Source organism: Pongo abelii, chromosome X (genome assembly GCF_028885655.2).
Source record: "Pongo abelii isolate AG06213 chromosome X, NHGRI_mPonAbe1-v2.0_pri, whole genome shotgun sequence".
NCBI classification, from domain to species: Eukaryota; Metazoa; Chordata; class Mammalia; order Primates; family Hominidae; genus Pongo; species Pongo abelii.
The window spans coordinates 137763695-137790301 of NC_072008.2; the positions used below are offsets into that span (position 1 = coordinate 137763695).

The 26607-nt window shown below is 40.1% G+C and overlaps 1 protein-coding gene and 1 pseudogene across 3 annotated transcripts in view; both read right to left on the bottom strand.

The window, feature by feature from the left end:
- The window catches only part of LOC100938331 (MAPK regulated corepressor interacting protein 2-like), a 136009-nt gene that overhangs the window by 91352 nt on the left and 18050 nt on the right, over positions 1–26607 (bottom strand). The window contains exons 3-5 of one of the 3 annotated variants that reach the window (XM_063721405.1): positions 18882–18947; positions 8821–10231; positions 8232–8369 (exon numbers count right to left, since the gene is read on the bottom strand). In XM_063721405.1, the coding sequence (XP_063577475.1) occupies positions 9547–10029 (483 nt within the window). In that variant the 5' untranslated portion in view covers positions 10030–10231; positions 18882–18947 and the 3' untranslated portion in view covers positions 8232–8369; positions 8821–9546. The remainder of the gene's footprint in view (positions 1–8231; positions 8370–8820; positions 10232–18881; positions 18948–26607) is intronic. The other 2 variants (XR_010139054.1, XR_002913214.3) reach the window with 2 other exon arrangements.
- Positions 10239–18872, bottom strand: LOC129053052 (probable hydrolase PNKD; annotated as a pseudogene).

Sequence of the window (26607 nt, forward strand, 5' to 3'; positions counted from 1 at the left end):
GGTGGAGGTGAGAGGATCACCGGAGCCCAGGGAGGTCGTGCCTGCTGTGAGCCACGATCATGCCACTGCACTCCAGCCTGGATGACAGGGTGAGACCCTATCTAAAAAAAAAAATATGGCATTTTAAAATCTGTATATGCATATAAACAGATATGAATACACACAGTCCCACACACATTTTACATTCAATATAATTGGATTCATACTGTTTGCAATTTTGTACAAAATCTTCAGCATCACCTTATAATCTTTGAATATATCCATATCAATATATACTTTTGAGTGCTTGAGTTTTTTTATATTTTACTCTAGAAAAACTTTAAGAAATTACAAGCAGAAAACATATGGTAGGTCAAACCTAGTGAGAAGAAGTAATCACTTTTAAGATATCTATGCTATGTATTATGATCTCTTTCCTATGCACATATAATATGTACATTTATAAACTAATGTTCAAATTCCCCTGTAGTATAATCGTTAAAACAAATTATCTTCACTGATAACTTGAGTACTTTTCAAATATAATTATTCTTGGAAATAATGATAGGTTTAAAAATATTGGCACTTTTTGAAACTGTGTTGGTAAAATTCATGTAACATAAAAATAACCATTAAAATGTTCAAATTTGGTGGCATTTAGTACATTCACAATGCAGTGCAAGCACTACCTCTATGTAGTGGCAAATAATTTTCATTACCACAAAAGAAAACCCTGAACTCATTAAGCAGTCATTCCCCATTCCACTCTCTGCCAAGCTCCTAGCAAACACTAATCTACTTTCCCTCACTACTGATCATCACAGTAAGTAGCCTTTTTTTCTTTCTTCTTTCACTTAGCATGTTTTCAGATTTTGTCCAGGTTGTAATATATGTCAGTACTTCATTTCATTTTGTAGCTGAGTAATATACATATGTATATATCACATTTTGTTTATCCATTTATCAAGTGATGGATGTTTGCTTATGTTCACCTTTTGGGTATTGTTAATAAATATATACACTGAGTATATACAAGTACTTGTTGATTTGTTTTTAATTGTATGTGGTGTATACATAGGAGTAGAGTTGCTAGCTCATATGGGTCCTTCTATGTTTACATTTTTGAAGTACTGATAAACTGCTTTCTGTAGCAGGTGCACAGTTTAACATTTCCACCAACACTCTAGAAGAGTTCTAACTTTTCCACCTCCCCACCGATATTTGTTCTTTTTAAGTAATTCCCATTCTAGTGGGTGTTAATTGGTATCATCAGGTGGTTTTGATTTACGTTTCTGAAAAGACTAATAATGGAAGCATCTTTCATAGAACTGTTGGCTATTTGTATATCTTCTTTGGAGAATTGTATATTTAAGACCTTTGCCTATTTTTAAAATTTGCATATAATTGTATATATTTATGTAGTGCATATATTTTCATGCATCCATAAAATGTGTGATAACCAAAAAAGGATAACTGGGATACTCATCACCTAATGCATTTATTATTTGTTTGTGTTGGAAACATTTCAAATGTTCTTTTAGGTATTTGGAAATAAGCATTAAATTATTGCTAACTATGGTCGCCCTAAGTATGCTATTGAACACTAGAACTTACTCCTTCTGTCCAACTGTATTTTTGTAGCCATCAACCAACCTCTCTTCATTCCCCTCCCTTCCTAACTTCTGGTATTCACCATTGTACTCTATAGTTCCATGAGATGGATTCTTTTAGCTCCTGCATATGAGTAAGGACATGTGATAATTTGTCTTTCTGTATCTGGCTTATTTCACTCAACGTAGTGTCCTACAGTTCCATTCATGTTGCTGCAGATGACAGGATTTTATTCCTCTTTCTGGCTCAATAATCTTCCATTTTATATGCATGCCACATTTTCTTAATCTATTCATCCATCAATGAACACTTAGGTTGATTCTATTATATCTTTGCTATTGTCAATAATGATGCAATAAACATGGCAATGCATATATCTCTTTGCTGTACTGATTTTCTTTCTTTTGAATATATACTCAGCAGTGGGATTGCTGCATCATATGGTAACTCTATTTTTAGCTTTTTGGGGAAACTCCATCCTATGTCCCATAGTGGCTGTGTTAATATACATTTGCAGCAACAGTATACAAGCATTCCTCTTTGCTTCCTAGCCAGCATCTGTTATTCTCAGTCTTTTTAGTAAGAGCCATTTGAACTGGGGTAATATGGTATCTCACGTGGTTTTGATTTGCGTTTCCCTGACGGTTAGTGATGTTTAACATATTTTCATATATCTGTTGGCCATTTGTGTCTTTCTTTCAGAAATGTCTATTCAGATCATTTGCCCATTTGTAAATCAGATAATTTGGTTTTTGGTTATTGAGCTGAGTTTGTTTTACATTGTGATTTGTTATTCCATTGTTAGATGAATAGTTTGCTAAGATATTCTCTCTTTCTGTAGGTTGTTTCCTCACTTTGTTGTTGTCTTTGCTGTGCAGAAGCTTTCTAGCTTGATTTACTCTCATTTGTCTATTTTCGCTTTGATTGCCAGTGCTTTTCAGATCTTATACAAAAAAATCTTTCCCCAGAACAATGTCTTAAAGCATTTCCCCAGGCTCTTCTTCTGGTAATTTCATATTTTCGGGTCTTTTCTTAAATTTGTTTAGCCTTGTTCTGTGGCCTAACATATGCTCTATACTGGATAGTGTTCCATATGCTGATGACAAGAATGTATATTCTATAGCCATTGGATGAAATATTTTGTAAAGGTCAGTTAAGTTCATTTGGTCTAGAGAACAGTTTAATTTCAATGTTTCTTTGTCTAGATAAGCTGTCCATTACTGAAAGTGGAGTACTGAAGTCTCCCAGTGTTGTTGTACGCCATTCTATCACTCTGTTTAGATCTTCAAATGTTTGCCTTATATATTTCTGTGTTCCAGTGTTGGATACATACATATATACAATTGTTATATCCTCTTGCTGTATTGGCATTTTCATTGTTATACAGTGACCTTCTTTGCCTCTCTTTACAGTTTTTGACTTTTAATCTATTTTATCTAAGTATGGCCTTTCTCTCTCTCTCTTTCTTTCTTTTTTTTTTTTTTTTTGAGATGGAGTCTCGCTCTGTGGCTCAGGCTGGAGTGCAATGGCATGATCTCGGCTCACTGCAATCTCTGCCTCCTGGATTCAAGGGATTCTCCTGCCTCAGCCTCCCAAGTAGCTGGGATTATAGGCGTGTGCTACCACGCCCTGCTAATTTTTGTATTTTTAGTAGAGACAGGGTTTCACCATGTTGGCCAGGCTAGTCTTGAACTCCTGACCTCAGGTCATCCGCCTGCCTTGGCCTCCCAAAGCGCTAGGATTACAGGCGTGAGCCACCACGCTGGGCCAGAGTATAGCCTTTCTGGTTCTTTTTTCATTCCTGTTCATTTTCATGTTGCTGCTGATGCCCTCTCTGATTTGAGGTCTTCTTTGTCTCAGTAAAAGACGAGTCCCCAAATTTAATGCACTGGGGTTGCTAGCTTCGACTTCACTTTTTGTCTCTAGCTGCCCTCAGAGATTTTTCTTCCTACAGGCAGTCAGGATGCTTTCTAGGGAGTGAGGAAAGAACAGCATTCCTGCAAAGGACACCAAAATGGGAGAGAAACTAGCTGCCTGCCTGGATCTCACATTTTACAGAGGAAACCATGAGTCCAGGGGAAATTTTCTACATGGTGCCTAGCAGCTTCGAGTTGGGGAATCACAGAGACAGAAGTCTATTAATCTTTCCAGCTGCTCGTATGTATTCACTTTCTTGTGGACCCACAGATCGTCATGGTCTCAATTTTCAGTTCTGCAATATTGCTTGTGACAATCTTGGCACTAGACAGCTGTTTTTAGTTTTCTTTGGGGTAAAGTCAGATTGCTTCCACTCTACCATTTTGGTGATGTCACTCTCCCTTGGCCTATTTTTTAAAAATTGGGTTGTCTTTTGTTATTTTTAAGAGTCCTTGATATGTATTGGATATTAGCAGTTTTTAGATAATTGATTTGGAAATATTTCCTCCCAGTCCGTAAGTTGGCTTTTCAAGTTCTGAATTGTGCACTTTGATGCAAAAAGTTTTTAATTCCAGGGAAGTCTAATTTATTTTTTCTTTTGTTATTGGTGCTTTTGGCTGTATAGCTAAAAAATCACTGCCAAATCTAAAGTTTTGAAGACTTATTCCTATAGTTTCCCTGAAGGTTTTATAGCTTTAGCTCTTACCTTTAGACATTTGATACATTTTGAGTTAATTTTTGCACATGATGTGAGGTAGAGGTCTAACTTCATCCTTTTGCATGTGGATAACCAGTTGTCTAAGCACTATTTTTTAAGGAGTCTATTCATGTCTCATTAAATAAACTTGATAACTTTGTGAAAAGGCAATTGACCACAATGTCTGGGTTTATTTTCAGACTCTTCATCTCTTCCATTAATCACTGTGTGTATTCTTATTTGATCATCAGCCTGCTTTGATTACTCTAGATTTTCTAGTAAATTTTGAAATCTAGAAGTGTGTCTTCCACCTTGGTTTTTCTTACTCAAAGTTTGGTTACTCAGATCTCTTGCAATTTAATAGGATCTTTAGAATTTGCTCTTTTTCCCAAAAATAAATGCTCATGGGAATAATAATTAGGATTACATTAAATCTATAGATCTCTATGGCTAGTATTGCCATATTATAAATATTTAGTCTTCTAACTCATTACCACAGGATGTCCTTTTTAAAAATCCAGGTAATCTTTAAGTTCTCCAATATTCTGTGATTTTTCAATGTACAAGTCTTTCATCTGTTTAGTGAAATAGTCTCCTTAAAATATGATTTATTTTGATGCTATTATAAATGGAATTGCTTTCTTAATTCAATTTTCAGATTGTTCATTGCTAGTGTACACAACTATAACTGATTTTTATGATTTAATGTTCTATCCTGCGGGGCTTGCTGAATATTGTTCATTAGCTCTAATATGGTTTTTCTGCATTTTAAAGCATTTTTATAAGATCATCATCTTTATGAAGAGAGATAATTTCCATTTTTTTTTCTTTTCAACTTGGATGCCTTTTATATATCTTCATTGTCTGATGACCCTGACTAGAATTTTAAGTGTACTGTTCAAGAAAAGGGCAAAAGTGTGCATTCTTGCCTTGTTCATGATCTTAGGATGAAAGCTTTCAGTCTTTCACTCTTGAGTATAATACTAACCTGTAGATTTTTTATAAATGCCCCATATATCGTGTTGAGAAAATGATCTTCTAATTATAGATTCTTGATTGTTTTGAGTTGCCTTTCTGGAGAGAGGGACTACAGAAGTTCCCTAATGCATAATTTTCATTGATGTCACTTTTGCCACCTGTTTTTGAATTTGTAGAAACAATCATGCTTCTTGAAAACATACCTGCCACAATAATCATACATGATAACGTGAAGTGAGATCACGGGTAATGCCATCTCCAACAAATACTATTAAAATGTAGATTGATTTTCAATCCCTTTCACTGTTTTTGGTTTATGTGTTTATGTCCAACAGTCCACTAGAAGATGTAACTCTTCCTTGATTAGCTCAGTGGTTCAATTTCTCTTTATGCCCTTCTAGTCTCCAGACAATTGGGTACCCTTGAGACCCTCAGAAAACTTACTCGCTCCTGCTACATCTCACCTGGAACTGGTCTGTCCTTGGTGTTCTCACATTGCTGCAACAAATGACTCATGCCTCACAGCAGAGTGACACTGCCTGAAAGCCTGCTAACTCTTGCTCCAAGGGAGAAAACATAACGCACCCATCCATTCCCCACGTAGGCACCGTGTAAAGTCTCAGGAAATACTTGAAGTATATGTAACACATGGGAAATGTTGTATTTTGATGTAAATGATGCGACCATGAGATATAACTCTGTGTAACCTCGACAGGAATTGAACATATGCACTATGAGTATCATTCCATGTGGAGTATATGTGGCGGGCAGCAATGACAACTATCGGATCCCTCCTCTACGCTGATGCCAAATTACTGCCTATAGTGCAACACATGAGGCTAGAACATGAAGAACTCCCTGGTCGTCTGGGCGGGGAGCCAGATCAAAGAACACCAGAATTTGTAAACTGATTGCCAGAGAAGATCTCCAAGTTTCAAGTAATTTTCTCCTTGTGCCTTCATCCCCTGAAAAAGATAATTTTATACCATGAAATGTACTGGCCCCGTAACTCTGTGAAATAAATCATACCCTCAAAGCCTTGGACAGGAGGATATTTAATTTCTGAAAGCACAAGATTCTTAATGAAGGCGGGCCTTGTTTGATTTCAAGTGGGAAACAAAAGCAAAAGTGCAGCGGTAAGACCAGCTGGCCCCAAACTGGGCTAAATGCCAGGCAGCCATGTTTGGTGGCGCCTTTGTCGATGCGTGGCGTTTTTTCACACAGGAAGGGCGGGAGTAGAGGGCTCCAAGACAAGACTTCTTGGCATATCTGGAGCACTACTGCCATCGTGAGGATGTCGTTTAACGAAACACTGCGCCATTACAGAGTTCTAGTGAGGGGTACCTGTTGTGGCAGGTCTGGTCTGGTAAGAGGTGGAAGAGGCTTGGCCTTTATGCTGGGAGGCCTCGCCTACTCCTCTAAGGCTTTAAAAGAGAGCTGGACATTGGCGGTATCTTGCTATAGAACCTGGAGTGTGAAGGTTCTAATAGCAAATCCTGTAAACTTCCCTTGGAATAACCCTGTTGATTGTACGTGACACTGATGCTACCAGAGACCCAAAAATCCATAAGCAAGATGACAGCTCGTGAAAACCTTCTGACTCTTGCTCCAAGGGGCAGGAACAGGAAAGAGATGCCCATAAGAGCCTACATGTGTCTTTGAGAGGGTTCCTGCTGTCCTGCCCACACCAGGAGGAACTGAGGCCCCGACCCACGACTTCCTGTACCAGGACCGCCTGGCAGCTGCTGCTTCACTCCAAGCCCCTCACTCTCCAGGTTCTACATCAAGATACCGCCAAATTCCAGGTCTCTCTTCAGGCCTTAGAGGAGAAGGCAACAAGACCTAGCCCGGAGCCCAATCCTCTTCCATCTCCTCACAGACCAGACTTTCCCCCACAGCGAGGCTTCCCGGGAAGGACGCTGTAATGGCCCATTCTGTCTTTAAACGAGTTCCTCACGGTGGCAGTAGGGCTTCAGATTTTCAAGGACGCCCTGTCTTGGAGCAGTCTTCTCCCGCCCTTCCTGTCTGAAAAAACGCCACCCAGAGACAAATACGCCAGGAAACATGGCTGCCTTGCATTTTGCACAGTTTGGGGCAATCTGTGCAAATTCCTGTACTTTTGCTTTTCTTTTCCATGTGAAATCAAGTCAAAGCCTAAACCACCCATCCTCATCAGGAATCTTGTTCTTTCAAGAAATTAAATGTTTTCCAGACTTAGTCTATGTGGGTTGGCTCAGTACTTTCACATGGTATCAAAATGTCTGTCTCAGGCCGGAAATTAGACGGATCAGAGAAGAAAAGCAATAATAAATGGTCAGAAGCCTGGAGATCACCAATTCACAAGTCTAGGTGATCTTTGACCTATTCCCCTCCCCAGACAACCAGGGAGTCCTCCTCCATTTTCTCAGTTTATGTGATGAATTGTCAGAAAGTGTTTGGTAGAAGTAGGAAGAGAAGGCCAAGACAGCGCACATCATTGTATGTAATACATTGTTCCACAGGGCATGATACATATACTTACATCTGTATAAACTCCCATTAGAAGTTACACAGTTTTGGGGCAGACGCAGTGGCTCATGCCTGTAATCCCAACACTTTGGGAGGCCGAGGCCGAGGCCTGTGGATCACTTGAGATCAGGAGTTGAGACCAGCCCGGCCAACATGGTGAAACCCTGTCTCTACTAAAAATACAAAGATGAGCCAGGTGTGGTGGCCCACACCTGTAGTCCCAGCTACTCAGGAGGCTGAGGCAGGGGAATTGCTTGAACCCGGGAGGTGGAGGTTGCAGTGAGCCGAGATCACGCCACTGCACTCCAGCCTGGGCGACAGAATGAGTGAGACTCTGTCTCAAAAAAAAAAAAAAGATAATTACACAGTTTTAAAAATTGTCCTCTGTTTAACAGTGAATAATTTATATTTCCACATGTTCCTATGCCATTAAATATTTTTCAGCTTCTTCTTGTGACTTGAGTGTGTGTGTGTGTGTGTGTGCCTGCATGCGTGTGTGTGTGTGTTACCTCTTATCTCTTAGGTATCGGTCTTACAATACCTTCTTATTAGCAATGGTGTTTGCAAGCCAGGTACAGTCTCATGTTCTTGTAGTTTCAGCTTCTTGGGAGGCTGAGGCAGGAGAATAGTTTGGGCCCAGGAGCAGAGCAGCTTGAAGAACATAGTGACACCTTAGTCTCTAAAAAAAAAAAAAAAATTTAAAAAGAATGATGTTTGCCACGTAGTTCAAAAATAATCTTGTGTACATCAAGAAGAATAACACCATCATAAAATCTGTTAAGACAACCGATAACATTTTGGGATATTTTCTTCCATACTTTTCAATGTATACATACATACGCCTACTATATTTTGGTTCACACAAAAAATAAATCTATATTAAAATTGGATTAATCTGTACATTGTGGTTTGGATCAGACCAGATGTGTATTCTGACAAAGTTTTGAAGGGAAAGTATTTGCTTGCATTAAATGCATGTACAAATTCTCCTTAACATCTTGTTTTGTATAAATAAGTACATACACACATACATACGGATATAGGCACAGAGCATGGTAACTGAAATGATTACCATGACTAATCATAACTATGGTTAGTAAACATGTGTACACACATAGGTGTATATATACCATAAATGAGTGGTCTCTCAATCCCAATAGGAAATGACTTTTAAAATGGTTTTATCACACATTCACGTCTTCTACTGGTCATATAAGAACTTCTCTATTTAAAGTTCCCATGTATTTGTATGTCCAGTGTTCAAATATGTTCTCTACATTTCTTGTAGCTTAAACATTTGCAAACTTGTTAAATATTCTTAAAGATTATTCTTAAATATTTTGTGGGATGCTATGTTTTCTTTAAGAGTGCCTTCCTGTTTTTGGCATTTCTCGAAATTAGATCTGCTTATTTACAATATTTTCAGATACAGTAGCCCTGTATAAAGAAAAGCAGGTAGATCATAGTTAATGCCACCACCAAGAAACAAGTAATTTCAAAATGCGGATCTATTATCAGTATTCCCTTTCACTTTTCTTTCTTTCTTTCTTTCTTTTTTTTTTTTTTTTTTTTTTTGGCAGTTTCTCGACTTTATTAGCCTGGAGCTCCTCTCCTACATCCCCAGGGACTGGTCTCTGGTCCCTGGGCACAGTGAGCAGGACTGAGGTCAGACGGGTTCGGCTCTTGGCCATAGCAGCTTGGGACAGCTGGGCCAAGGGAACAACAGGTGCAAAAGTCCAAATGCTGGCACTTCAGGTGTGGCCGGCACCCAGCGAGGCGCAACAGTGGATGGGCTGGACGCCATGCTCCTCTCCTGGCGATAGGTAGACCATAGCAGCGCTCCCTCGCAGCAGCCGCTAGGAACAGCTGGTGATTCTAGCCAGGAAGTGCTGCGCCCACCACTTGTCCAGGTCAATGGGCACGAAGTTCTGCAGCCGGGGATTGGGGATCCTCTCCACGTACTGCACAGGCCTTGGCCCGCCCTCACTGGCTGGGCCACCATCCAGCTGCTGCTGCACCTGCTGCCAGCCTTCGGACACAAAGCGGACATTCTCCTTGTGGGCCAGTGTGTAGGTCTCCTGGGTCACCTGGAGGGATGGGGACTTGGAGGGGGCCGGCCGGCCATTCACACGATTGAACACAAGCCTTGGCCCTGGACTCGACAGGGGCCAGGGTCCCGGCGGCTGCGCGAAGGGCTGCGCCCGCTGGGGCTGCAAGGTCGGCGGCGCGGGCTGCCGGCGTTTCAGGAGCTCGTGGAGCTGGCCCTCCACCTGCTGCTGCGTGAGACCTGTGCGGCGCTGCGCGACCAGCTTGCTGGGCCCGTTGGTGATGGTGTACATGGCGCGCCGCTCCCAGACCGCCGCCGGCCCCCCACCAGATCCCAATATTCCGTTTTTCTATGTTTCGAAGAAATATAAATTACTGAATTCCATCTGTGGTCAATAAGGATTTTGCACCAACTTTTTCAGCACACGTTTGTTCTTGATTGCTTCTCAAATTATGAATATCAGCTTTTTGAGAAATCTCTTAGAATATTCAAATCTATGAAGGACAAACAAAAACACTTCATCGTAAATCCCATTTTCATGAAGCAACCACCATCAGCAGCTTGATGGCTACATGCATTCAAATATTATAAATGGGTTCTATGATTGTTCATGAGAGGTGATACTATTTAACTAAAGCGATGAGGCTTATTAATATACTCCCTTATTTGCACAACAAAGTGTTCAACATACACACACAATCACATTAATTACTCCCTTCAATTCCATCCTCATCAAACTATAGGTAGTATTTATTGCCTTGAATATTTCACACAATATTAGGTAATGGGAAATTTCCAATAGTATGGAGTAACTAATAGTACTTTATTGCTAACTCTCATAACATTTCTTTATTGTTCAAAAATAACAATGACTCAACTAGTGCTCAAATCCTAAGGATGATATAAACATTTGGCAAAAAAATGAAAAATTGAACAATTATAGCAGAAGTTAATGAGGCATATTCTCTATCACATAAACTCAATCAAAATTCAATTACTGTTTTTCTCAACTGCATTTAGCTCATTCTTCTATTTGCATTTTATTGGGGGGTAGAGGGAATGTACATGTGCAGGATTTTTTTTTGTTATAAACATCAAATAACACCCTTTATGTGAAATTTCCTTCTAATTTAATATTTTTCCTTCTATCATTTTTCTCAGGTTTTATATAGAAAGGCTACTTAAAATGTCACTAAACATACTTCAGCTAATTGGATTTTGTGTTAAATAATAATTTGTTAGAAGTTTTAAATTTTCTTGACTAGTAAGAGCAAGACATTTAATCATCCCAGCATGTAAACAGTGCTGTTTATTTTTAGATAAAAACATGGTATTACTCAGAATGTTATCAGTACTAAGCCTTATTTGTCAATGTGTCAAGCCTTCATTATAAATAAAAGTAAAACTGGAAAATGTGCTCTCAAAAACTCAGCTTTAGAGAAGTAGACACTGTTAGTTGTTTTGTTTGAATTTTTTCAATTTACAGATACATTACAATGTGCATATTGGCTCTGTAGAATACATACATGTTTAGACGTTTGGTTCAAGGTTATCACATGTTAGAAGTAAAATGCCCTTGACTTTGCCATTTCTCTTACCTAGTGTTAGCAAACTTACATGGTTTGATCCCCAAGGTCCAACTGTTTGCTTTTCTCCCTAAATCAGAGGCAGGGAATGTCTCTGCCAATCAGGCCACAGAGAATGGAATTCAGACTTTGTAAAGGCTGAAGGGACTACCTAAGGAGCCTAACTCATCTAGTCAAGGCTTTCTGTGAGTGTTCTTTAGATGATATATGAAGGGAAGGTTAGAGGTCATTTTTCTCTTTCACTAAATACCTAGAAGACCTCGTGCTTTGCTTCCCAGAGCCTCTGCAAGGCACTGCTGTGTGTCAGTACACCTATGTCCATAGGCCATCCTTGAAATCAACCATGATAAGTCTAAAAGAGTTAGGCACAGGCCAGGATGTCACAAAAACCAGTTCCCTTCTCCTGGTACAGCATGGTCTACATGGTAGGTGATGGAATCTTACCTTTCAAGGTAAGATATATTTTTATATCTTTTAGGTCTAGTTGACTCATAACTTTGTTCACATTCTCTAATTCCTTAATGATCTTCAGTTTAGTTGTTTCATCCATTATTTAAGGTGGGGTATTGGGCTGGGTGACGTGGCTCATGCCTGTAATCCTAGCACTTTGGGAGGCTGAGGCGGGCAGACCACTCGAGGCCAAGAGTTCAAGACCAGCATGGCCAAAATAGTGAAACCCCTTCTCTGCTAAAAATAAAAAAAATTAGCTGGGCATGTTGGCACATGCTTGTAATCCCAGCTACTCAGGAGGCTGAGACATAGGAATCGCTTGAACCCAGGAGGCAGAGATTGCAGCCAAGATGGTGCCACTACACTCCAGCCTGGGTGACAGAGTGAGAGACTCTGTCTCTAAATAAATAAATAAAGTGGGGTATTGAAGTCACCAACTTACTTTTTAGAACTCTATTTTTTCCTTTAGTTCTGTTCAGTTTTTGCCTCATGTATTTGGGGACTCTTGTAAAATAAATATGTATGTTTAATTAGTACATCTTGACAGACTGACCTTATCATTATATAATGTCCATCTTTGTCTCTTGAAACAATTATTGTCTTAAGGTATATTTTGTCTGGTATCAGTACAGTCAGACCAATTTTCTTTTGGTTGCTTTTTACATGAAATATTTTTTCATGCTATTACTATTAACCATTTGTGAATTGGATCTAAAGCCAACTCTTTTAGACAGCATAGAATTGGATGTTCTAAAAAATCCATTCTGCCAATCTTTGCCTTGGAGTTTAATCCATTTAAAGTAATTACTGGTAAAGAGGGACTTATTCCTGCTATTTTGCTATATATTTTCTGTATGTCTTATAGCTTTTTTCTCAATTCCATAATTCCTACCTTCTTTTGTGATTAATTGATCTTTTCTAGTGCACCATTTTTATTCCTTTCTATTTCCTTTTCTCTATATACTAATTTTTTTCTTTATGGTTATCCTGCAGAATACAATTAATATCTTAATTTTAGAGCAATCAATTTTTATTAAACTACAAAGTAGTTTATATAGTACATAAAACCTGCTCCTTTAAAGCTCTAATCCCTTTTGTGTTATTTTTACAAACTACATCATTAAACATTGTGTACCTATTAATGCAGACTTATAATTATCATTTCATGCATTTGTTTTTAAAATCATATGGGAGGAAAAGGGAATTATAAACCAAAAATATAATTCTTCTGGCTTTTTTATGTATCTATGTAGCTACCCTTTTCTTTGTTCCTTATTTCTTCATATGGTTTTGAGTTACTATCTAGCATCTTTTCATTTCATCCTGAGAGACTCCGTTTTGCATTTCTGTTATGGGAGGTCTACTATTGGCAGAATCTGTAAGTTTTTTTCTATCTAGGAATGTCTTAATTTCTCCTTCATTTCTGAAAGTTAGTCTTGGGGGATATGGAATTATTGACAAGTTTGTTTGCTTTTAGAACTTTAAATATGTTATCCCACTGCCTTTTGGCTTCCATGGTTTCTGAAGAAAAACTGGCTGCTAATCTTATTGAGGAGTCCTTGTATACAATTAAGGCCTTTCTCTTATGATGCTTTCAAGATTCTTGCTTTGTCTTTGTCTTATGACAGCAGGATTATAAGCTTTCTCATTGTAGATTTCTTCGTGTTTATCTTACATGGAGTTTGTTGAGCTTCTTGCATGTTTATATTCATGTGTTTCAATTGCTCTAGCTTCACATTCACTGACTTTTTTCTAACTGTTCTAATCTGCTGTTGGAAACTTCCAGTGATCTTTTTTTTTTCATTTCAGTTTCTGTACTTTTCAGTTCCAAAAGTTCTATTTGTTTTTTTAAAAAAATAATTTCTCTCTCTTTATTGATATTCTCTACTTGGTGAGACATTATTCTCTTGGTTTGCTTTAGTTCTTTGTATTTCATTTATGGTAACACTTTGAGCATATTTAAGAGAGTTGACATAACTCTTTTCTAGTAAGCCCAATGCCTGGGCTTCCTTCTGCACAGTTTCTATGAATTTCTCTTTTCCCTGTGAGTAGGCCATACCTTCTTGTTTTCTTTTCATGTCTTATTTTTTCTTTATCATTAAAAATTAGATGTTTTGGGCAAGGTGCGGTGGCTCACGCCTGTAATCCCAGCACTTTGGGAGGCTGAGGTGGGCAGATCACGAGGTCAGGAGATCAAGACCATCCTGGCCAACATGGTGAAACCCGTCTCTACTAAAAATACAAAAATTAGCTGGGCATGGTGGCATGCGCCTGTAGTCCCAGATACTCGGGAGGCTGAGGCAGGAGAATGACTTGAACCCGGGAGGCGGAGGTTGCAGTGACCCAAGACCGCGCCAGTGCACTCCAGCCTGGTGACAGAGCAAGACTCCATCTCAAAAAAAAAATAAATAAATAAAAATAAATAAATAAATAAAAATTAGATGTTTTGATACCATACTGTATCAACTCTGGAAATTAGATTTCTAAACACACTTGCCTCCCCACCCCATGGGGTTAGTTGATAGCATTTGTGTGTTGTCATTTGTTATTTGCTTTTTTAGTAACTTTTCTTAAATATTTTTGTAAAGTCTGTATTTTTATCATTTGTGGCCACTGGAGTCAGTGTTCTGATAGCTTAGTGGTCACCTAGTACTCTGACAGTTTCCTTAAACATGTGGAGCCTAAGAAAGAAAGAGAAGTAGCCGGGTGCGGTGGCTCATGCCTATAATCCCAGTACTTTGGGAGGCTGAGGCAGGTGGATCGCCTGAGGTCGGGAGTTCGAGGCTAGCCTGGTCAACATGGTGAAACCCCGTCTCTACTAAAAATACAAAAATTAGCTAGGCATGGTGGTGCAAGCCTCTAATCCCAGCTACTCTGGAGGCTGAGGCAGGAGAATCGCTTGAACCTGGGAGGCGGAGGTTCAGTGAGCCGAGATCGTGCCATTGTACTCCAGCCTGGGCTACAAGAGTGAAACTCCGTCTCAAAAAAAAAAAAAAAAAAAAAATGAAAGAAAGATAAGTATTCTCTAAGTCCTTGAAGACTGGCTCTGTGTGTTGGGGCACTCTTTCAACTAGCCAGGCTGTAGTCTTCACTTCTAGCTTGCAAGGGGCCTGAAAGCTAGTGAGATCTGAGACCTTAAGGTCTTCTCAGGCATTTTCTGAATAATTGTCCAGCCCTGCGCATGTGCATGGCTTTCTTATTTCTCTAGTATATACAAGAACATTTTAAAGTTCTTATTCACCCAAGTATTTCCTTTCATAGCCTCTTCCTTCCTATGCTTTTCCATCTGTTTATTGTTTATTTTAACTGTTGTCCCTTGCCCCAGACTCTTATAGCCAATACTTGTGTCTTTAAGTTTTTTCAACACATGCCCCTCAGGAGTAGTTCCAAACTTGGAAACACTCCAAGTGAGGCAAAACAAAAGCAAGCTCTTACACCAATCCTTTAGGGAGCCAAAAGACAGGTCAAACTGGAATGCAACAATTCTTTGAGAATAAGTTCTGTATTATACCTATGCACGAGGGTAGGAGCTATACTGAAGGCACTGTGGAGGCTGGGGGATGGTAGACAGGCAATTTAAAATGCCGCAGCTTTCTTGCTCTCTCACCACAAAGCAGCCACTTATTTCTTTACCAAGGCTTCCCTGGGTGTTGTAAGTTTTTGACAAGCTCTAGAGTTCTGTAAAAGTGGATTCTGACACTTCTTTCTTTCTTTTTTTTTGAGACGGAGTCTCGCTGTGGAGTGCAGTGGAGCGATCTCGGCTCACTGCAAGCTCCACCTCCCAGGTTCACGCCATTCTCCTGCCTCAGCCTCCCGAGTACCTGGGACTACAGGTGCCCGCCACCACGCCCAGCTAATTTTTTGTATTTTTAGTAGAGACAGGGTTTCACCGTGTTAGCCAGGATGGTCTCGATCTCCTGACCTCGTGATCCACCCGCCTCGGCCTCCCAAAGTGCTGGGATTACAGGCGTCAGCCACGGCGCCCAGCCGACACTTCTTTCTAGTTCATGCCTGGCTCGTTGTTGCTTTTGTGGAGGGATGATGTGCGAACGTGTCCTCCTTCATGATCTTCAGTGACATCATTTTTGCCACCTGATTTTTGCACTTCTAGAAATAATCACATTTCTTTGCAATGTTCCTTCTACAACAGGCATGTATGAAGTCATAGAGTGATATCACAAGGAATGACACCTCTGGCAGGCAAGGACTTGGAAATGTGTGTTCATTTTCAATCCTTTTCACTGTCTGTGTTGAAATAAATGATAAATATTATTTAACAGCTTAGTCATATGTAAAACATCTAAACTAGATTGAATTATACTTCAGTTTTTGTTTATGCTTGGCTAACATATTTGGATTACTTTTTCTCCGTCTGTTTTTTTCATATCTACTCCTTTAGACATTTCATTACTTCTTGGTTTGGCTACGTGGCCCCAATTCTCTTCAATTCCTCCTGGCCGCAGGCAGTGAATCTCTAGATGTTTGACCTGAGATCCTCAGCAAGCACACTTGCCTCTGCAATGTCATCTGGAATTGGCCTGTTCTTTGTGTTCTGACACAGCTGCCACAAGAAACCAACGTCCCATAGCTTCCTTGAGGAGTCCTTATATATAATAAGGCCTTCATCATAGGATGGTGGTACCACGTGAAAGCCTGCTAACTCTTGCTCCAAGGGGCAGGAATAGGAGACAGATGCCCACAAGAGCTTGCATTTGTGTTTGAGTGGGTCCCTCCAGTCCTGACCACACCAGGAGGAAGTGAGGCACCGCCCCACGACTTCTGTGCCAGTACCGCCTGGCAGCTGAAGGTTCACTCCAAGCCCCTCACTCTCCAGGTTTTATACCAAAATACCACCAACGTCTAGGTCTCTGTTAAGGCCTTAGAAGAGAAGGCAAGGAGGCTCAGCATGGAGCCCCAGCCTCTTCCATCTACCCACAGACCAGACCTTCCCCAACAGCTGGGCCTCAAGGGAAGAACGCTGTAATGGCGTATTCTGTCTTTAAATGATTTCCTCACAGGGGCAGTAGTGCTGCATATTTTCAAGGAAGCCTGCCTTGGGGCACTCTTCTCCCGCCCTTCCTGTGTGAAAAAACGTCACTCAGAGACAAAGGCGCCACCAAACATGGCTGCCTTGCATTTTGCCCAGTTTGGGGCGACCTGCTCATACTGCTGGAATTTTGCTTTTGTTTCCATCTTAAATCAAACCAAGGCCTAAACTACCCACTTTTTTTTCCCCCACTAAACACTCAATAACTTTATTTGCCTTTGGTTGGCTCCTGGGTGTGGGGCGGGGTAGGGGTTGGCAGCAGCCTGGGCTTCGTGCGCCCTCTGGTGGACCTCAGAGGCAAGAACTGGAATCCCGGCCAAACCTGAGGACTTCACAGTCAATACAGTTTAGGAGAGTTGCATCATTCCTCAGGTCTGCATCCCAGACCCAACAACAGTGGACGGGGCACGTTGGGAGGAGGCCCTGAACCTCTGGCTGTCATACTCGCCCATGTTGGACACCCGCATGTTCTGCCGAGCCTTCATCTGCTTCACATGGTCCTTGTTCACTTCCTGCTTGGTGAGGATGAAGAGAAGGATACCACAAGGGAAGCCGATGGCCCAGGCCAGTCCCACAGCTTTCATGGGGTTCTTGCCCCTCTTTCTGGGAATGTATTCCATCTCGGGGGATAGGAGTTCAGGTTCCTCCCTGCCCTCTGGGGAGCTGTGGGTTTGCAGTGCCTGGGTCCTGTTATGGGAAGCCTTGTTAGCTGTGGCTTCTGCGAGAATCCCCCGGAGGACGCGGGCATTTCTTGCCCTCCATCCCCCAGGCCCTTCAGCGCCTTAGCAGCTACCACCACCGCCATGTTCAGATCCCACCCTAAACCACCCACTTTTATCAGGCAATATTGTCTTTCAAGAACTCAATTTCCACTTAACCTAGTCTTTGCAGTTCTGCTCTTAACTCAGTTTTACATCTCAAGCATTTTCCCTACATGATCAAATTGTTTACGTCTAGGGGCAAGTCTCAAGGAGCTAGGCCTAGGAGGAAGAAGACAATTTTGAAAAATTAAGGGCAGGATTGGGGCATTTCTAGGCAGCAGGCCACATGTTCCTTAACTTGGCTTGCTATTGTTAAAGTGAAAATAATTCCGGCACTTGTTAAAGTGATAAGGAAGACTATTCAAGACTACTGCAATAGGGACATTGCAATAGGTGAGAAATAGATCAGTCTCCATTCTGAGCATAGCAAAGACAGCTGGAGATTTATAGTCAAGGAGCAGAGTGAGGGGGGGTCAGTGCATGGAACATCACAGAGAGGAGACATCAAGGGTAGGGGAATTCTTGCCAAACTGAGTTAAGATTCTTATTAAAACTGGACTAGGCAAGCCAAAGACAGGACTCAAGAATGAGCTCAGTCAAAAAGAGGGCTCAGAGGAGCCTATCTACAAGTTGGTCAAGGAGATAGCCTTTGTCAATATTCATGCCCTCAAGGAGTCTTTCTGCATTTACGGGATTAGACTCTGTAAAATGAGAGGCACCTGTTTGCTTGGAGCCCTAAGAGGAAGGCTTAGATACCGCTCATCACTTCATGCCATAAATGCCCACTTTGAGTAGTATACATATATAAATATGTATAAACCCCAATCAGAAGTTACTAAAAGGTTGTCTCATGATTTCATCTTTTAACATGGGAACACAAGCACTTTCTCATATCATTAATTTTGTGCCTTATATTTTAAAATTTTTATTTCATTTTATTTTTGTTTGTTTTCATTGTATTTCTTCTCATTTGAAATTAGTTAGTTTTCTCAGAAAGTTAAGGAAAATATTCATTGAAATAAATGACAAATATTACTGAACAGCTTAGTCATATTTCAACTTGTTAAATAGATTTAGGCATAATTCAGTTTTTGTTTATGGTTGGCTATAATATTTGGACCATTTCTCCTCCATATCTCTCCAATGGAAACAAAATATATAGGACGAAATACAAAATTATCCTTAAAGGTGTCAAAGAATTCACAAAAGAGAAAGTCTCAGATTAAAACTCTATAAACAGAGAGAATTAACGGGAACACCAGATTACCCAGTCTCTTTGGCCTTTAGGGTATTTGCTTACCTGGGTAGTATTGGCCTTCATTTTCAGGGACCTCACAGGTGGCAAAGAGCAGAAGATAGAAAAAACCTGAAGGGAAGTATAACGATTAAAAAATAAAACACACTTAAGGATTTTCCTTTAACACAAGCACTTATCCCACATGGTTACAGGTTGGTTCTATGAATTCTTTTTTTTTTTTTTTTTTTTAAGATGGAGTTTCACTCTTTGTGCCCAGGCTGGAGTGCAATGTTGCGATCCCGGCTCACTGCAACCTCCACCTCCTGGGTTCAAGTGATTCTCCTGCCTCAGCCTCCCAAGTAGCTGGGGTTACAGGTGCATGCCACCATGCCTGGCTAATTTTTGTATTTTTAGTAGAGATGGGGTTTCGCCATGTTGGCCAGGCTGGTCTCTAACTCCTGACTTCAGGTGATCCGCCTGCCTGGGCCTCCCAAAGTGCTGGGATTACAGGCAGGAGCCACCATGCCTGTCCGGTTTTATGAATTTTTAAGCAAAAGATGATTCCAATCTTATTCGAAATATTTTAGAGGGGAAATAGAGATGAATTACTCCCCAACATATTCTGAGCAACTTTTATAACATTGGTATCTAAATCAAACACAGATTGTGACTGAAGACAAAAATACAAACTCACTTCAATTATAAGTGGAGACTTAAAAATTGAAAGATATGAGCATGTTTAATCCATAGTTCTGTAAAAGACAATAAACTATGATCAACTTGGATTTATCTCATGACCGAAAGGGAGTTAAAACATTGCAAAAAGACTAAATGTCATACATCACTTTTCCAAATAAAGGAGAAAAGTATATGGTCATCTCAATTGATGCAGAAAAATAAAAATATTTGGTAAATTCAACAGCACTTACAATATAAACTTTTAGGAAGCCATGAATATAAAGGAACTTCCATAATCTGGTTTATTGTATCATTTAATCATTGCTCTGTGAAAAACTATTTTTTAACTCAGTGGCTTAAAAAACAAGCACTTATCATAGCTCAAAAATCTACAAGTAAGGCCAAGTGTGGTGGCTCACGCCTGTAATCCCAGCACTTTGGGAGGCTGAGGTAGGCGGATCACCTGAGGTCAGGACTTCGAGACAGCCTGGCCAACGTGGTGAAACCCTGTCGCTACTAAAATTACAAAAATTAGCTGGGCGTGGTGGCATGCCCCTGTAGTCCCAGCTACTCGGGAGGCTGAGGCAGGAGATTTGCTTGAAACCGGGAGGCACAGATTGCAGTGAGCCAAGATCATGCCACTGCACTCCAGCCTGGGTGACAGAGAAAGACTCTGTCTCAAAAAACAACAAAACAAAAAAAACTACAAATATACTGTGTTGTTGTTATCATGGTCTTGCCTGGATTGTCAAGCATCTGGCATCAGCACTGGGTCAGGTTGGCAGCTCTGCTAATGCTATCTCTTACATGTTTGGGGGTAAATTCACTGTAGAGACTGCTGGTCTCTCCTCCCCATCCTGCAACAGGCCAGCCTGAGCATATTCATACGCTGGTAGCAGGTTTGCAAGGGAAAGTGGAAGCACACAAGTCTTGTGAGACTCAGAGCTGACACACCATGACTTCAGAATTTTATTAACTAAATCAAGTCACAAAGACAGCCCAGATTCAAGAAATAGGGAAAAAGAGTCCACCTTTTTCCTGGAAAAGGAACTGAAAATTCACATTCACCCTTGGAGGAGAATCTAGGATGTTTTCACATTCAATCTAGTAGAGCTATCTACAGAAACCTACATCTAACATAATGCTTAATGGGAAAATAGCTAAAGAATTCCTTTCACAGCCACGAATAATAGAAGGCTACTCAATTATAGCAATTCCACCAAATAGAGTCCTGAAGGCAATGAAAAAAGAAAAATGCAATGAAAACAGGATTAGAAAAGAAGAAAAGTAAAATGTCATATATATTATATAATTTTATACATGTGTAAAATAAGAGAATACATCAAACTGGGCATAAGATCAATATATAAAAGTAAACTGTATTTCTATATAGCAAAGGGCATTAGAAAACATAAATTTAAAGAAGACACCATGTGCAACAGCACCAATAACTATAAATTTACTAGGGATAGGCCGGGCTCGGTGGCTCACGCCTGTAATCCCAGCACTTTGAGAGGCCGAGGCGAGTGGATCACCTGAGGTCAGGAGTTCGAGATCAGCCTGGTCAACATGGGGAAACCCTGTCTCTACTAAAAATACAAAAAAATTGGCCAGGTGTGGTGGCAGGCATCTGTTATCCCAGTTACTTGGGAGGCTGAGGCAAGAGAATCACTTGAATCCGGGAGGCGGAGGTTGCAGTGAGCTGAGATCGTGCCATTGCACTGGGGCAACAAGAACGAAACTCCGTCTCAAAAAACAAACAAAAATAAATTAACTAGGAATAAAAGATGTGTAAGACTTTTCATTTGAAAATCATGTAAAATTGCTAAGTAGGCCAGGCACGGTGGCTCATTCCTGTAATCCCAGCACTTTGGGAGGCCTAGGCGGGCAGATCACCTGAGGTCGGGAGTTCGAGACTAGCCTGACCACCATGGAGAAACCCGGTCTCTACTAAAAATACAAAATTAGCCAGGTGTGGTGGCACATGCCTGTAATCCCATCTACTTGGGAGGCTGAGGCAGGAGAATCGCTTGAACCCGGGAGGTGGAGATTGTGGTGAGCCGAGATCATGGCATTGCACTCCAGCCTGGGCAACAAGAGTGAAACCCTGTCTCAAAAAAAAAAAAAAAAAAATTACTAAGTAATAGTAAAGAAGATTGAAATAAATGCAGACACCATGATCAAACATAGGAAAATGCAGTATCATAAAGGTATCAGTTCTATGACAATTGATTTATTGGTTCAATGCTACTCTATTTATCATTGCAAAATGTCCTTCTTTTTATGTTTTCGTGCTTTTCACTTCAAAAGCGCATTTGCCTGATATTAATATTGGTACTGCTACTTTCCTTTGGTGTGATATTTATTTGCCCCAACCTTAATTTTCAAAACTTCCTATAATTCTTGGCTTTAAGTGACTTAATTTTTAAAAGTACTGTATAGGGTTGTTTTTGTTATTGTTTTGCTTTTTGTATTTTAGCCCAGTATAATGACTTCTGTCTTTTGAGGAGATAATTGTGTCCACTCAAGTTTACTGTAATGAAGAAAACACTTAACTTTATTCCTGCCTTCCTACATTATGTTTATTACTTTTTTTTCCACTTCTTGTTTTTGATGTTTGAGTTGTTGATTATATCTTTTTACCAATTGTTAATTTCCATTAATAGTTACCTTCATTTCTCCATGTCCACAAATAGCCACATATTTTTCTAATGTTGCCCGAAACAAAGTACTACAAAGTCCCCCAAAGCACACTATTTCTTAGCTCAAGGTACCTGATATTCTTCCTCAAAACTAACCCAAGATGTTGTGTCCATTAAAATATGTATTCCAATTCGTCCTTTTATATTTTTCCTACTTAAAATATTTGTTAAAATTCTTTAATATTTTTATTCTGTACTCATGTTATTTCCTTTGCAGTATAGTCCCTCAATTATGACTATTTAGAGTGCTTATGTTCTTCATTTATAAAGAGTGTAAGGTCTTTATTCCTGTTTCTCCTTCTTTATCCACTTAAGTTCTCTTTTCTGGAATATTCACTTGGCTAGATTTCTTTTTTTTCTTTTTTTTGAGGTGGAATGTTGTTCTGTCACCTGGGTTGGAGTGCACTGGCGAGATCTCAGCTCACTGCCACCTCTGCCTTCCAGGTTCAAGCGATTCTCCTGCGTCAGCCTCCCGAGTAGCTGGGATTACAGGCGCCCACCACCATGCCAGGCTAATTTTTGTAGTTTTAGTAGAGATGGGGTTTCGCCATGTTGGCCAGGCTGCTCTCGAACTCCTGACCTCAGGTGGTCCACCTGCCTCAGCCTCCCAAAGTGCTGGGATTATAGGCGTGAGCCACCGCGCCCGGCCATGGCTAGATATTTATTCAAGTATTATCCTTATACAGGATATGTGGATGATATATTGTCTGAAGGTTTCCATATGCACAAGGAACTTCTGTTCAGCCTGACTGATGAATAATTTCTTGGCTGGAGACACACAACGCTTATGTTGTATTCTCTCTCTCCCAATAGTCTATAGATGTTATTCCATTGATATTTGTTTTCCAGTGTTACAGAGAAGTCAGAATGCAGTCTCATTCCAATATTTCATTTGTAAGTTTTAATTTTTACCTGGGAAGATTATAAGGTGACCTTTTAATAATTCTAGTATTTTACCAACATATGCTTAGTGCATATCTTTATTCCATTCTATACCATAGTGAGACTCTACAATCTGGGCCTTCTTCAACTGTGGGAAGTTTTCTTCTACTTGTTACCTTAAATTTTGCCTTGTTTATTCTGTTTTTTCCCTATTGTAACATCTTTCAGTAATATGTTAAAACCTTAGATCTTTAAGGTTATTAACTTTTCCTTATTTTTCCCATTGCTTTATTTTTTCCTTTGTTTTGAGATATTTTATGCAGTTGATCCTTCTAGCCTCTCATTCAATGTCAATTGATCTCCCTTTCAAAACTTTTCCTAATGGTTTAGCATTTTCCTAAATAAAGGCTTTTGGGAGGCATCTGAATCTTAATAATTTCATATTTGTTTTTAAATTCAAGTTGTCATTTTTCTCATCTAGCTACTATATTTGCTGATTGAAAGGTTGGCTTGTTCAGAGGCTGTTAGGGGCCTAAGGCTGCTTATGCCGCTTAAGTGGGCTACAATTTATTTTGTTGGAGTTACTAAGTAACAAGTAGCTGAAATTCCACAAGTGGTAGAGTATAAACTGTTCTTCACTCCTGTAAGCTACTGGAATACCACCATCAAGGACAATAGCTAACAAATATCAAAGACTTAACCACGTACCAGGGAATATTCTAAGGATCTGAATACAAATTCATATATTTATTCTTCACAACATCCTTCTAATGTAAGTAGTATGATTCTAGCCACTTAATTAACGAGGACAGATAGCAAAGAAAGTTTTTTTTGTATTTTGTTTTTGTTTTTGTTTTTTTTGTGACGCAGTTTTGCTCTGTTGCCCAGGCTGGAGTGCAGTGGTGTGGTCTCTGCTCACTGCAACCTCCACCTCCTGGGTTCAAGCAATTCTCCTTGGGTTCAAGCGATTCTCCTTCCTTAGCCTCCCAAGTAGCTGAGGTTACAGGCACCTGTCACCATGCCCAGCTAATTTTCTTTTGTGTTTTTAGTAGAGACGGGGTTTCACCATGTTGGTCAGGCTAGTCTTGAACTCCTGACTTTGTGATCCGCCCGCCTCAGCCTCCCAAAGCGCTGGGATTACAGGCATGAGCCATCGTGCCCAGCTGCAAAGAAAGTTTAAATACCTTATGCAAAGTCACAGAAGAATAGTTAGAAACAAATTTTAAAATCGGATTAGTCAGGCTTCAGAATTCACATTCTTAAGATCTAGATTAGGCAAACTGTCAGCTCACTTCCAAGGCACTTTGAGGAAGCCTCCCAACTTTTATTGGTTTTCTTGCATTCTCCAAGTCTCAGGTCCAGGGAGGACTCAGGTAACAAATTCAGTTCTATCTTGTATTCTTGGCATAGGGGAACAACTGGCAAAAATAAGTCCGACTCAGTTGACCTTCCAATTATTAGTCCACCTGTTTATCAGGCCAAGCCCTTTCCACAATCTGTTCCTTTTCATTGCAAGCTTTAAAAGTTCTGGCCGGGTGTGGTGGCTCCCGCCTGCAATTCCAGCACTTTGGGAGGCTGAGGCGGGAGGATCACGAGGTCAAGAGATCAAGACCATCCTGGCCAATGTGGTGAAACCCCTTCTCTACTAAAACAAATACAAAAATTAGCTGGGCTTGGTGGCATGTGCCTGTAGTCCCAGCTACTCAGGAGGCTGAGGCAGAAGAATTGCTTGAACCCAGGAGGCAGAGGTTGCAGTGAGCCGAGATAGCGCCACTGCACTCCAGCCTGGCGAGCAAGCTCAAGGGAGAAATTCCCATAAAGGCCCCACTTATCCCTAGCTACGTATAGGCCCAAGGACCCCTTTGGCTCAGAAAAAAAAGATAAATTAGAGTTGGGAATGTAGAAATATACAGTCACATTCAGGTTCTAATGTTTTAATTTTTAAAAATGCTGACATTGTTTAACTATATTTATGAGTATATAGGTATTTGTTAAGGCTGTTTGCCAAATATTTCAATTACTCCTCCTGGATACTGTTAAGATAGTGATATTTGGCTAAGGGATGGAGTCAAACCCGTAGATCTGATTAAATAAATACCTAACCTACTCCTGAAATCCTGCCAGAATCCTTTATAGGAGAACATAACCAGGACCCATAGAGCAAGACAGCCAGATTACATAGTCCATACAGATTAGCCATTTGATACACAGAGAAGTAGAGAAAAATGAAGAGTGGATTAAAGAGGAGAAAATAGAAATATCAAGGAAAAAATCCAACATACTCTATTATGCAATTGGTGTTTAAAGAAAAAATACATACAGATTATAGTAATACGATAGGTCATTTTGTGTTCACTTATCTGAATTCCATGTTTTCTAAATATTCTGTATTGAAAGAGTCTATTTCTTTTAATTTTAAATATTTCTACTTATAAATATTTATATAAGTAGAAATATTTCTATTTCTTATAAATATTTATATAAGTAGAAATATTTCTATTTCTTATAAATAAATAGCTATTTTCATATTTTTAAATTATACTTTTGGATAACTAAAGTACAACTGTCAAAATGCTCATAATATAACCAAGAGAAAAAGTATAAAAGAAAAAATATGCAGGACAATGCCCAATTTTTGTAAACATGTATGTGTATATATAAATTAAAATTTATCGGCCAGGCGCACTGGCTCACACCTGTACTCCCAGCACTTTGGGAGGCCAAGGTGGGCCAATCACCTGAGGTCAGGAGTTCGAGATCAGCCTGGCCAGCATGGCGAAACTCCGTCTCTACTAAAAATATAAAAATTAGCTGGTCACGGTGGCGCACGCCTGTAATCCGAGCTACTTGGGAGGCTGAGGCAGGAGAATCGCTTGAACCCAGGAAGCAAGAGGTTGCAGTGAGCCGAGATTGCATCACTGCTCTCTAGCTTGGGTGGCAGAGCAAGGCTCTGTCTCAAAAATAGAAAAAAAAGGCCGGGCACGTTGGCTCATGCCTGTAATCCCAGCACTTTGGGAGGCCGAGACGGGCGGATCACCTGAGGTTGGGAGTTTGAGACCAGCCTGACCAACATGGAGAAACCCCATCTCTACTAAAAAAAAATACAAAATTAGCCGGGCGTGGTGGCACATGCCTGTAATCCCAGCTACTTGGGAGGCTGAGGCAGGAGAATCGCTTGAACCCGGGAGGCAGAGGTTGCGGTGAGCTGAGATTGTGCCATTGCACTCCAGCCTGGGCAACAAGAGCGAAACTCCATCTCAAAAAAAAAAAAATTATCAATATATTTACGTAAATAAAGTATAAAGATGTGATCAGTGTTTGTCTCAAGACTGTGGAATGATAAATAGGGTAAACATTCCTTTCAGTTTGCCTTAGGAAGTCACAGTTCACACAGTTGTCCAACTTGGACAATAAATTATACAATTATCTAAGGAGGATACACAATGTACATTCTCTACCTAACTGCCCAATTAATTATTTAAAATGTGTTGTTTGTTTATTCATTCAAAGCATCGTCTATGTGAAAA